The sequence below is a fragment of the Cervus elaphus genome, chromosome 15, assembly GCF_910594005.1.
Source record: "Cervus elaphus chromosome 15, mCerEla1.1, whole genome shotgun sequence".
Lineage (NCBI taxonomy): Eukaryota > Metazoa > Chordata > Mammalia > Artiodactyla > Cervidae > Cervus > Cervus elaphus.
Window position 1 is genome coordinate 40710841 of NC_057829.1, and position 9793 is coordinate 40720633.

The 9793-nt window shown below is 40.5% G+C and overlaps 1 protein-coding gene and 1 long non-coding RNA gene across 4 annotated transcripts; both read left to right on the plus strand.

The window, feature by feature from the left end:
• Positions 1-407: 407 nt before the first annotated feature.
• On the plus strand, positions 408-5646 carry LOC122709169. Of its 2 annotated transcripts, none has more exons than XR_006345430.1 (3): positions 408-515; positions 2858-3016; positions 4978-5646. It is a non-coding gene; the product is annotated as an uncharacterized LOC122709169 (long non-coding RNA). The 2 variants fall into 2 exon arrangements; XR_006345431.1 differs by lacking the exon at positions 408-515 and adding an exon at positions 2085-2203.
• Positions 5647-7323: 1677 nt separating this feature from the next.
• On the plus strand, positions 7324-7694 carry LOC122709168 (60S acidic ribosomal protein P1-like). Of its 2 annotated transcripts, XM_043926313.1 has the most exons (2): positions 7334-7415; positions 7491-7694. In XM_043926313.1, the coding sequence occupies exons 1-2, from the start codon at positions 7345-7347 to the stop codon at positions 7681-7683; spliced, it is 264 nt and encodes an 87-aa protein (XP_043782248.1). In that variant the 5' UTR covers positions 7334-7344; the 3' UTR covers positions 7684-7694. The 2 variants fall into 2 exon arrangements, with proteins under 2 accessions (XP_043782246.1, XP_043782248.1); XM_043926311.1 differs by having other exon boundaries at positions 7324-7694.
• Positions 7695-9793: the final 2099 nt, after the last annotated feature.

Genomic DNA, 9793 nt, shown 5'->3' on the forward strand with positions numbered 1-9793 from the left:
GTGGTCCAACTCTTACATCCATACATGACCATTGGAAAAACCATAGCTTTGACTAGACGGACTTTTGTTATCTTTGCTTTTTAATATGCTGTCTAGGTTTGCCATAGCTTTACTTCCAAGGAGCAAAAACACAGATGGAGCAATGAGATCTTTAAACCACAATCCAGCGGCAGTATTCACAACAAGACTAGATGACAGAGTATCCCCCTGATTCCACAAAATACAAATGGGGGGCACAACAGCCATGACCCTCCCCAGCATCACCATCAGTGCGGGGAAAGTTGAAGGAAGCAGCAGTGAACCTGGACACCTGAGGCCCTGCCCATGCTCAGTACAGGAGGAGAGCGAGCCTGCACCGCCCCTTTCCCAGGAGAGTCCCACGCATGCGCAGGACAGGAGCCAAATGAGGACCTTCGGCAGAGCCTAGAGCTTGTGCTGGGCAGGATCCTGGCCAGGACTTGCAACTGAGCCTGGAGGATTCTGCAAACTCCACCCTGAGTGAGGCAGAGTCTAAGGTAAGGCATGAAAATCTCCGAATTCTCACTGCGCCTTTAGGGCTTTATTGAGACTGAACCCCACAGTAGACATGAACTATAAGGAGTGGAATCAAAATTAAGTAGGATGGGAGCAGTAACGATTAAGGACTGCAGAAGCTCCTCTCCGGGTTGGAACCTGGGGAGGCAGGAAGGGCACTGACATGCCGCACAAAATTTCATGGGCACCAAACCACTCCATTATCAAGATAAATGAGATTTTAATGGAATAATTTTTCAAAAAGCAAAATTAATGCCAAAAACCTTGATGAGCAAAATATCAAAGTTTTAGATAAAGGTAGAATTAATAACAGTTTGATGCTAAACCAACCTGGAGCCTTGAGGCAAAAGGGAAAAAAAATAGTGGTCCCATCTTTATTGCTGTGTTTTGGTAGAGTGTTCCAGAGCCCTTTGAGTCTGCTAAAGAACCAGCTTCAGAAACCAAAGTAACTAAAGAGACATTGCAGCAAGGATTAGTGTGTGCAGTAAATGTATAGTTATTCATAGAACTAAGATTAAATGAGGGTTAAAAAGAGATTATACTGTGCAATTAATAGTGTTTTGGGTCCTTGAACTCATCAATCAACAGAAATTGGTAAGGCACCACAGAAGGAATTCAGGCAAGGCTTTATTGGGACTCATGCTATAGGATGAAGGAGCAAAAACAAGTAACAGGTGCTCTTGTTTGCTCTTTGAGGAGGGCAGACTGATTCTCTAAATGGGTAAGGGTGGGGTGCATTGGTGGGGCAGGCCAGAGGGCTGGCCCAGGGAGTCTGCCCACCACCTTGGCGTTGCTATGTGCAGGGACCATACGCAGTTTCCAGCTTTTGCTGCTGACACCTCAGAAGTGGCAGTTGGCTTGCAACCTTTTTGTATTTTCCTGTTTATAATTGCATATGCATGCAGTTATTTTTCTCCCTTGGAGGTTTTTTGTGTTCTGTTGCTCCAGGAGATGTTTGTTACGGTGCAAGTGCTCAAGTAGTGGGACCCGGGTCCTAGCCGCTCCTGATGTCCTGAGAATGTAGATAATTGTGCAAACAAACAATTGGAAAGGGAGAAGAGAATTGAAATGCCACACAGAAAAAGTTTTGCCTGTTTTCAGAAGTCACAACTAGTTCTGATATTATATTTTTCCTAGGATATCATAGGGTTGTTTTTGTTTTTTTTTTTTGAGGTATAGTGACATATAACATTGTTAGTTTCAGATGTACAAACATAAGGATCCGATATTTGTATATATTGTGAAGTAATTACCAAAATAAGTCTCGGTAATATTGTCACCATATATAGGAATGAAAACTTTTGTGATAACTTTTAAGGTCAGAAAATCAATTTTCACCCCAGAATGAATTAACATTGAACGTTATCCCGGCTAACATCTCAAAAAAAAAAAAAACAAAAAAAACACTTGACATTATGTTCACCTCAATGAAAGTGCACTTCAATACCTAAAATTTCTAAGATACCTAAAATGCCAAAAATTTCTTCAAAATTTTTGATCCTGAGTCTGACGAAGCCTCTGAATAGAGTTGAAAATCTGCAGGAACTGTAGAATCCTAATCTACAGAGTCTAAGGGTCACACTTGGGAGACAGAAACAATGAAGAAACTCAAGGAGCGTAAGGAGTATAATAATCAGGACAGTGAGTCCTTTCGGAAGTAGAGAGGCGGGTAAGGTTTGGAAGAGGCACCGGGAGGGCATTCTGGTGTGGATGGAAAAGTACAATTTCTTTGCCTGGATGGTAGTTACAAGGGTTTTTTTTTTTTTAAGTATAGTTGATTTACAACTCATTTCTGGTATAAAACATAGTGATTTGAAATTTTATATGTAAAGCAATTACCCTCTAATTAAAAATAAATTATTTAAAATGTTATAGATAATACTCCATTTAAAGTTATTTAAAATATTGTCTATATTCCCTGGCTTGTAAAATGTATCCTTGTTGTTTATTTATTATTTCAATCTCTAAATATGTATACTGAGAGAAAGCAGCCAGATACAGAAATGTTATTCATATGAAATATACACACTGCTATATTGAAAATGGATAACCAACAAGAACCTGCTGTATAGTGCATGGAAAAATGAATACAGTTTAACCTTGGGACAAAAAAAAATTTTTTTTAATGCAGTGTTATTTTTAGTGGAAGAAAGCAGGTTAGTGGTTGCCTGGGGATGGGAGGGGAGGAGGAAAATGTGGATTACAAAGGGGCATGAGGAAATTTTGGGGGGTGATGGATATGTTTATCTTAATTAGGTTGATGCTTTTCTGGGTATATACATATGTCAAACCTCGTTGAATTGTACACTTTCAACACGTGCAGGGTTTTCTACCTCATTTGTGTATCCATGAATCTGTGAATTAAGAAGCACAGAGTGAACAATTAAAATCAGTATTTTCCAGTCTGATAGTAAGAAGCCCTGGCGTGCTATGGAAAGTGTATCCTCCTGGTCTCGCTGCTGAGTCCTCCATGAAGCACTAGGTAAGCTGTGCTCAGGAATGTAGGGAAACCCTGGTATGAAGTGAGTGGTAGCTGACAAAGAGCCTTCCCCCCTCTTAACCAAACCATCATCAGATGAAGCCAAATGAAACTCCTATCAACAACAACCAGGGGAACACAATTCTGTGATATCCTGGTTTCATACAAGGGCGTGATGGTTAACAAATATATAACGAGGTTTTGTCATCAATCTCTCCTTGAAGAAGCTTTCTCAGCCCCCCAGAATTTTATATCATTGGATTAATTGTGAGAAAGCTAAGCTGGTGAGTGAAATGACTCTCCATAGCATCTTATCCAATCAAGATTCTGTCTCCTATTAAAGAAACACAAAGGATCTGTGCTTAGCATTTCATCTTGAAGGGTATTTGCTGGTTCCTGTTGTGAAAGAGATATTTAATGCCAGGTAAAGCATGCTGGCATTTTTAGATATTTGTTTAAAAGTAGTGGTGTGATTGGCACTCACTAAAATGCTCTTTTTATTATGACTAGGTAATGTCAGGGATGCCTTTTGAGATTCGCTGAGCATTGCAATCCCTCAGATTGAGTTTTCTGTCATGCCCTGTGTTGGGTTTTCTATTTTTCTTAATTTGTGGTATCCTTTGTATGTTATTGATTTTAACTCTTATTGTGTTATCTATGTCAAAAATATATTCTTCCACTTATCACTTGCTATAACCTGGTTTATAGTGTCTTTTGGTGTCATTTCTGGTGTTTTTCCCTTTATGGTAGCTGTGCTTTCCATTTTACAGTAAAAACTTGAACTTCTTTTCTTTATTTAGCAAGACTAAAACTGGACAAAGAATTGAAAGTAAAGTTTTAAACATTAGAAATGGAGAAGGAATTTAATATGGAAAACCTAAATAGCTAAATGGAAGGCAAATGCTGTGCTTAATAGATACAAAAAATAGCTACTGTTTGGAAAGGGAAAGTATTGTCTATTTGGAAATAGATGAACTCTGTCAAGCAATAAGAAATTAGTTTTTGAGTAAGATAAGAAATACTGTTCCAAAAATATATTATAAAAATAATGAACAGCTTCCTGCCCATATACCTAACATGTTAGGCTACATGAATAATTTTCTGGCCAACAAAGGTAAACAAAATTCCGTCTATCAATAGAACAGAAACTCCAAACAGATCACTTTCTTAAAAGAATTTTTAAAGTTGGTCACGTGTTCACCTAGGGATGGCCTGAGACATTGATTGCTTGGAGCTCTCAGAAGGTTTGCAATTATGTGACGAAGGCAACCTTACCGTAGCCCCAGCATCCATAAAAATTCCCACAACAATACAAGGGCCTTAAGTCTAAAACATACACGTGAAATTCCTAACACATACTAATTTTATACATAGTAGTTTGTGTCTCTTAATCCTTTACCCCACCCTGTCCCCCATATCCCTCTCCCTACTACAAACAACCAGTTTATTCTCTATATCTGTGAGTCTGTTTCTGTTTTGTCATATACTTTTGTTTATTTTTTAGATTCCACATATAAATGATAACATACAGTATTTGTCTTTCTGTGAGTTCACTAAGCATAATATCCTTCAGGTTCATCCATGTTGTTCCAAGTGGCAAAATTTAATTCTTTTTATGGCTGAATAGTATTCCCTTATGTATATAAATATATCTATTTTATCAATTCATTGTTGCTGAACACTTAGGTTGCTGCCCTCTTTTGGCTAGTGTAAATAATGTGGCTGTGAACATTGGGGTGCATGTATCTTTTTGAAAGGTTGAATTCAAACCTTTTCTTTGAATATATACCCAGGAGTTTAGTTTATGGCAAATGACCAAACAGCTCCCCAGATTTCAGCAGCATGTTGCAATATATTCCCCACATGGTAGTGCTACCTGGGTGGTCCCACTGGGAAGACTGCACTTCTTCATGTGATTATTCAAGAACTCAGATTCTCCCATCCTGAGTCTCTTCTATCCCTAGGACCTCATGCCCATCTACGTCCATCAGCAGAAGGGGCAAGAATGTGAAGAAATGCTTGTGGGAGGTGATAACAGGCCCAGTCTAGAAGAACACACATCAGCTCCTCTCCTGCTCCATTGGCAGCGACATGGCCCTACCGCCACAAAAGAGGCTGGGAAGTCTTTCAGCTATGCTCCAAGAAGGGGAACAGATTTTCATGGACAATTAACATTATCAGTGCTAAAGTATCATCTCCTAGGAAAAATAAAAATGAAAGAAATCCCCTAGGGAAAGTACATAAAAAATGGACCTGGTGTGACTAACAGAGACCAAAAACAAAGTGGAACCAAGCAGTGATGACAGACCTGGGGCTAAGTGATGTGCTCTGAGTTTTTAGAAAACCACAAAAGCTCTGACTCTTGATTCTTCTAAGGGTCCCACCTGGAAAAGCCCCAGAGGTGAAGTTCCAATGACAGCCAAACATCACAAACTGCGGTCCAGCTGCGAGGACTTATGGTCAGGCTGCAGGGGCCATACAGCCCTCTTACAAGTCTCCCAACTGTGTATTCTGTGGATTTTGCTTTTTAAAATGTCTCACTCCCATCACCTTCTGGGAAACTACTTTCAGTTACAGGCAAAAGATGTGTACCCCAAGATTGCAAACCTGCCAACAATAAACCAGTCTTTGGCCTCAAGACAACCTTGATGTTTTCTGAGATTTATTTCTAATTTTAGGAGGAGATCAGCAGTAGTGAGTAACTCATTTAGATCTCTTTGTGTTTTCAAATCTTTACAGACTATTTGTCATACACCATTCACTGTGTGGAGAAAAGACAGAACTGACTGAGCAGCGTCTAGGTCTGGGAGAAGCTCTGAGGGGGCTCTTCTCCAGTTGCGGTGCACAGGCTTCTCACTGCGGTGACGTCTCTCGTGGCGGAGCATGGGCTCTAGGCTCTCGGGCTTCAGTGGTTGCAGCTCCCGGGCTCTGGTTCAGTAGCTGAGGTGCACAGGCTTCATTGCTCCGCAGTGTGTGGGATCTTCCCGGACCAGGGGTGGAACCCATGTCTCCTGCATGAGCAGATTCTTTACCTCTGAGCCATCACGGAAGCCCCCAGTTATTATTGAATATTTACCATATGCAAAGTGCTGTGCTGAGAGAGGCCTGAGAATTGATTGCGCAGCATTTTGGTCTGTCAGAAGCTCTGAATCCGCAAAAGGATAGAAGACATAGAATGCAGTGCCTTGCCATCCTAGGAGAAAAGGATGATGAGAACCTTCTCTGCAAGTTCAGGGAATGAGTTGAGATTAGGCAGCTTCCTGGGGATGATAGGATTTGGACTCCCTTTGCAGACAGGAACAAGATACAGTTGTGGAGGAAGCTGGCTGCAGGCACTATAGAAGCAGGTCCTTTAAGTACAAGAGATCATAAGGAATATTATGGAGCCATTAAATTCATAAATTCTAAAACTAAATAAATGAGATAATTACTCATATTAAGTGATTGTTAATATAAAGTAATCCCATTTTTTTAACTCTATAAATTTGGATGAATTTACACAGATATGTTGAGTTACCATTTTTTTAATTTTCTAAAATCTCTTATTGTAAATATAAACAGAGAAGTGCCATCAACTTCTTCAGTTGGATAAACTAATTTCTCCTCACCAGACACACACCAGCTGGGATGCAGACAAGGGAACCCAGCAGGTTCCTACCCTCCCACTGCAGGGCCCCTGAGACTGCAGCCTCCTGTCTGTCCTCTGCTGTCGACCCAGGGTCTGACTCAGGGCCTCAATCAACATTCCCTGAAACAATGCACTTGGGAAGTGGCCTACTGTGTTATAGTAAAGACAATGAGTTTCACCGGAAGGCACCCCAAACATTGAATCTTGCAGAATTTGGTTTGCTTTAACAGCAGAACTGTGAAAATGTGTAAGTTTAAAAGTTGGTTTCTTTGGGGGACAATGCAACGGAGCCCTGAAGCGCTCATGCCATATCTCACATGGCCATCAGAGGGCAGTGTGTAGCTGCTTATGACCAACACACGGCTCTATTCCAAAAGGGATCCTTTTCAAACTAGCCTTCCTCAGAACATGTTTTATAAACTGACAGGATTTCTTATATTTACTTGCTTTTCTTCTCCAGTCTCCTTTGGAAACTCGTGAAAATCCATTACAAGTAATAACTATAAGTAGAGCCACTGACTGGACGTTGTTCCTTGTAATAACATTGTGGGCATTTAAAACTCTGTGTCCGGTCTTTCCTCCGCTGCCGCTAAGGTGCTCGGTTCTTTCGAGGAAGCTAAGGGCGTTTTGGGGTGAGGCCCTCACTTCATCCGGCGACTAGCACTGCGCCCCGCAGCCCCCCCACCTAGCACTCGCCCGCACCATGGCCTCAGTCTCGGAGCTCGCTTGCATCTACTCTGCCCTCATTCTGCACGACGATGAGGTGACGGTCACGGAGGATAAGATCAATGCCCTCATTAAAGCAGCCGGTGTAAATGTTGAGCCTTTCTGGCCAGGTTTGTTTGCAAAGGCTTTGGCCAATGTCAACATCGGGAGCCTCATCTGCAATGTGGGGGCTGGGGGACCTGCCCCAGTAGCTGGTGCTGCACCAGCAGGAGGTCCTGCCCCAGCCACCGCTGCCCCAGCTGAGAAGAAAGTAGAAGCAAAGAAAGAAGAATCTGAAGAGTCTGATGATGACATGGGCTTTGGTCTTTTTGAGTAAACAAACCTTTAGTAACACATTCAATAAAAAGCTGAGCTGTTAAAAATAAATAAATAAAACTGTGCGTCCAAACCACACCCCCATCTAAGTGTATAAAACATCTATTGACAAACTAAGTGATGTATTGGAGATATTTTTCAATCATGTTGCCCCTTTTTTGTGATGTGAATCTTTGGGTGGCAAGTGGTCTGCTCATAAGATAGTGGGAACGTCCCTGATGCCCTAGGAGACACTCCTAGGTTATTTCGTCAGTAGGTCTCAGTGGGAGTTGGTAAAGGGGGAGATCTCCTGCTCAGCACAGCCAAGGTCAGGTCCACACTGTCTCCTGTTCCCAAAGCACTGAGTCTGCTTTCCCCTCCCAGGAACTTTGCTAAAATCCTGTATATTCTGAAGGAGCATCAGGGCCAGAATCATGAACAATGGTTATAATAATTTGGGGAGAGAGATAAGGTTATGTATTTTCAGTTCTTTGCGTTAACGTTTGTAAACAGTATTTGCAGAGGTCCAGCCTCATTCCTCTCGACGTGGATGTTATGTTCCCCCAGCATATTTTGTGGACCATTCTGTTTTTCCCCCGTTGAATTATCTGCCACTCTTGTCAAAAATCATTGACCACATACATGAAGGCTTGTTTCTGGGTTCTGAATTCTATTCCACTGAGAGATAATTCTGTCTTTATGCCAGTACCAAACTATTTTGATTATTGTAGCTGTGCGATGTTTTGAAACCAGGAAGTGTGTGTCCTCCCAACATGGTTTTTCTTGCTTAAAATTATTTGACTATTTCGGGGTCTATTAGGTGTAAAGTATTTTAGGATAGGCTTTTTGATTTAGGATGGAGTTTTGAAGGGATTGCATCGAATTATAAATTACAATGGGTAGTATTGAGATCTTAGTAGTCAATTGTCTAAACCATGAAAATGAGATTGATCTCATATAATCTCTTAACAAGTTTGGCAAGTTTGTTTTGTAGTCTTCACCTCCTTGGTTAAGTTAATTACTAAGTAGTTTATTCTTTCTGACATATTTGTAAATAAAATTGTCTTAATTTCCTTTTCAAGTTTATCATATTTGTATACAGAAATGCAAATGATATCCAGTGTTGACTTTCATATTATTTGCTGAATTATGATTTATGACATTATTTTTGTGGCATCCTTAGGATTTCTAAATAGGAGATCATGTCATGTGTGAACAGAGATAATTCTACTACTTTTAAAATTTGAATGTAAGTGATTTATTCATTGATTCTGTTATTGATGTGTTTCCTAACTGCAGTGGCTATAACTACCACTTTTATGTTGCTTAAAAGTGGTAAAACCCAGCATGCTTACATGTTTCCTGATCTCAAAAGACAAGTTTTCAGTCTTTCACCACTGACTGTGAGGCTGACTGTGCATATTGCATACATGGCATTAGTTACGTTGTGGTGATTACCTTCAAACCTAATGTGTTGAGTGTTCTTTTTTTAATCATGAAAGTATTCTTGAATTTCTTCAATTGCTTTCTCAGCATTAATTGTGGCGATCCTGATTTTTTTTCCTTCATTCCATTAATGTGATGTATTACACCAATGCATTTTCCTAGGTTGATGCATCCTCTCATTCCAGGAATAAATTTCACTTGTTCATTATTCTAATTCTTATTATATAAATAGATTCAAGTGATTAATGTCTAAATAAATATATGTGCACTCCCAGCCTCAGCTCAGGCTGTCTGAACCCTGGTATGTTGGCAGACAGTTGCCAGGATTCAACACTGAATCACAGAGGTTTATGTCTAATTCCTGATGGCTGTTTTACACAGTCAATGACTGTCTGACTTAGACCAGCATTCACCCATTTCATGCCTCTGTGTCTCTCACGCTCCATTCCTCCCTTCTGGGATTCATTCACTTCTTCCTTAAATACATCCTTCCTCACTCTCAGTGAGAGCCTGAGAGATACAAACTCTCATAATCTTTTTTATCTGAAAAAGTTCGTATTATACTTTTATTCTTGAATGAGAGTTTAGAATGAAATCTACACAGACATTTTTGTGATGTTTCCCTTAGCATCTGAAGATGTCATTCCTTGTGTCCTGCCCTGAATTGTGACTGCCAGCTGGTCTGC

What these genes read in the sequence shown, in the direction of transcription:
- LOC122709168 (XM_043926311.1), top strand. Translation starts at nt 7,345, where the DNA reads ATGGCCTCAGTCTCGGAGCTCGCTTGCATCTACTCTGCCCTCATTCTG.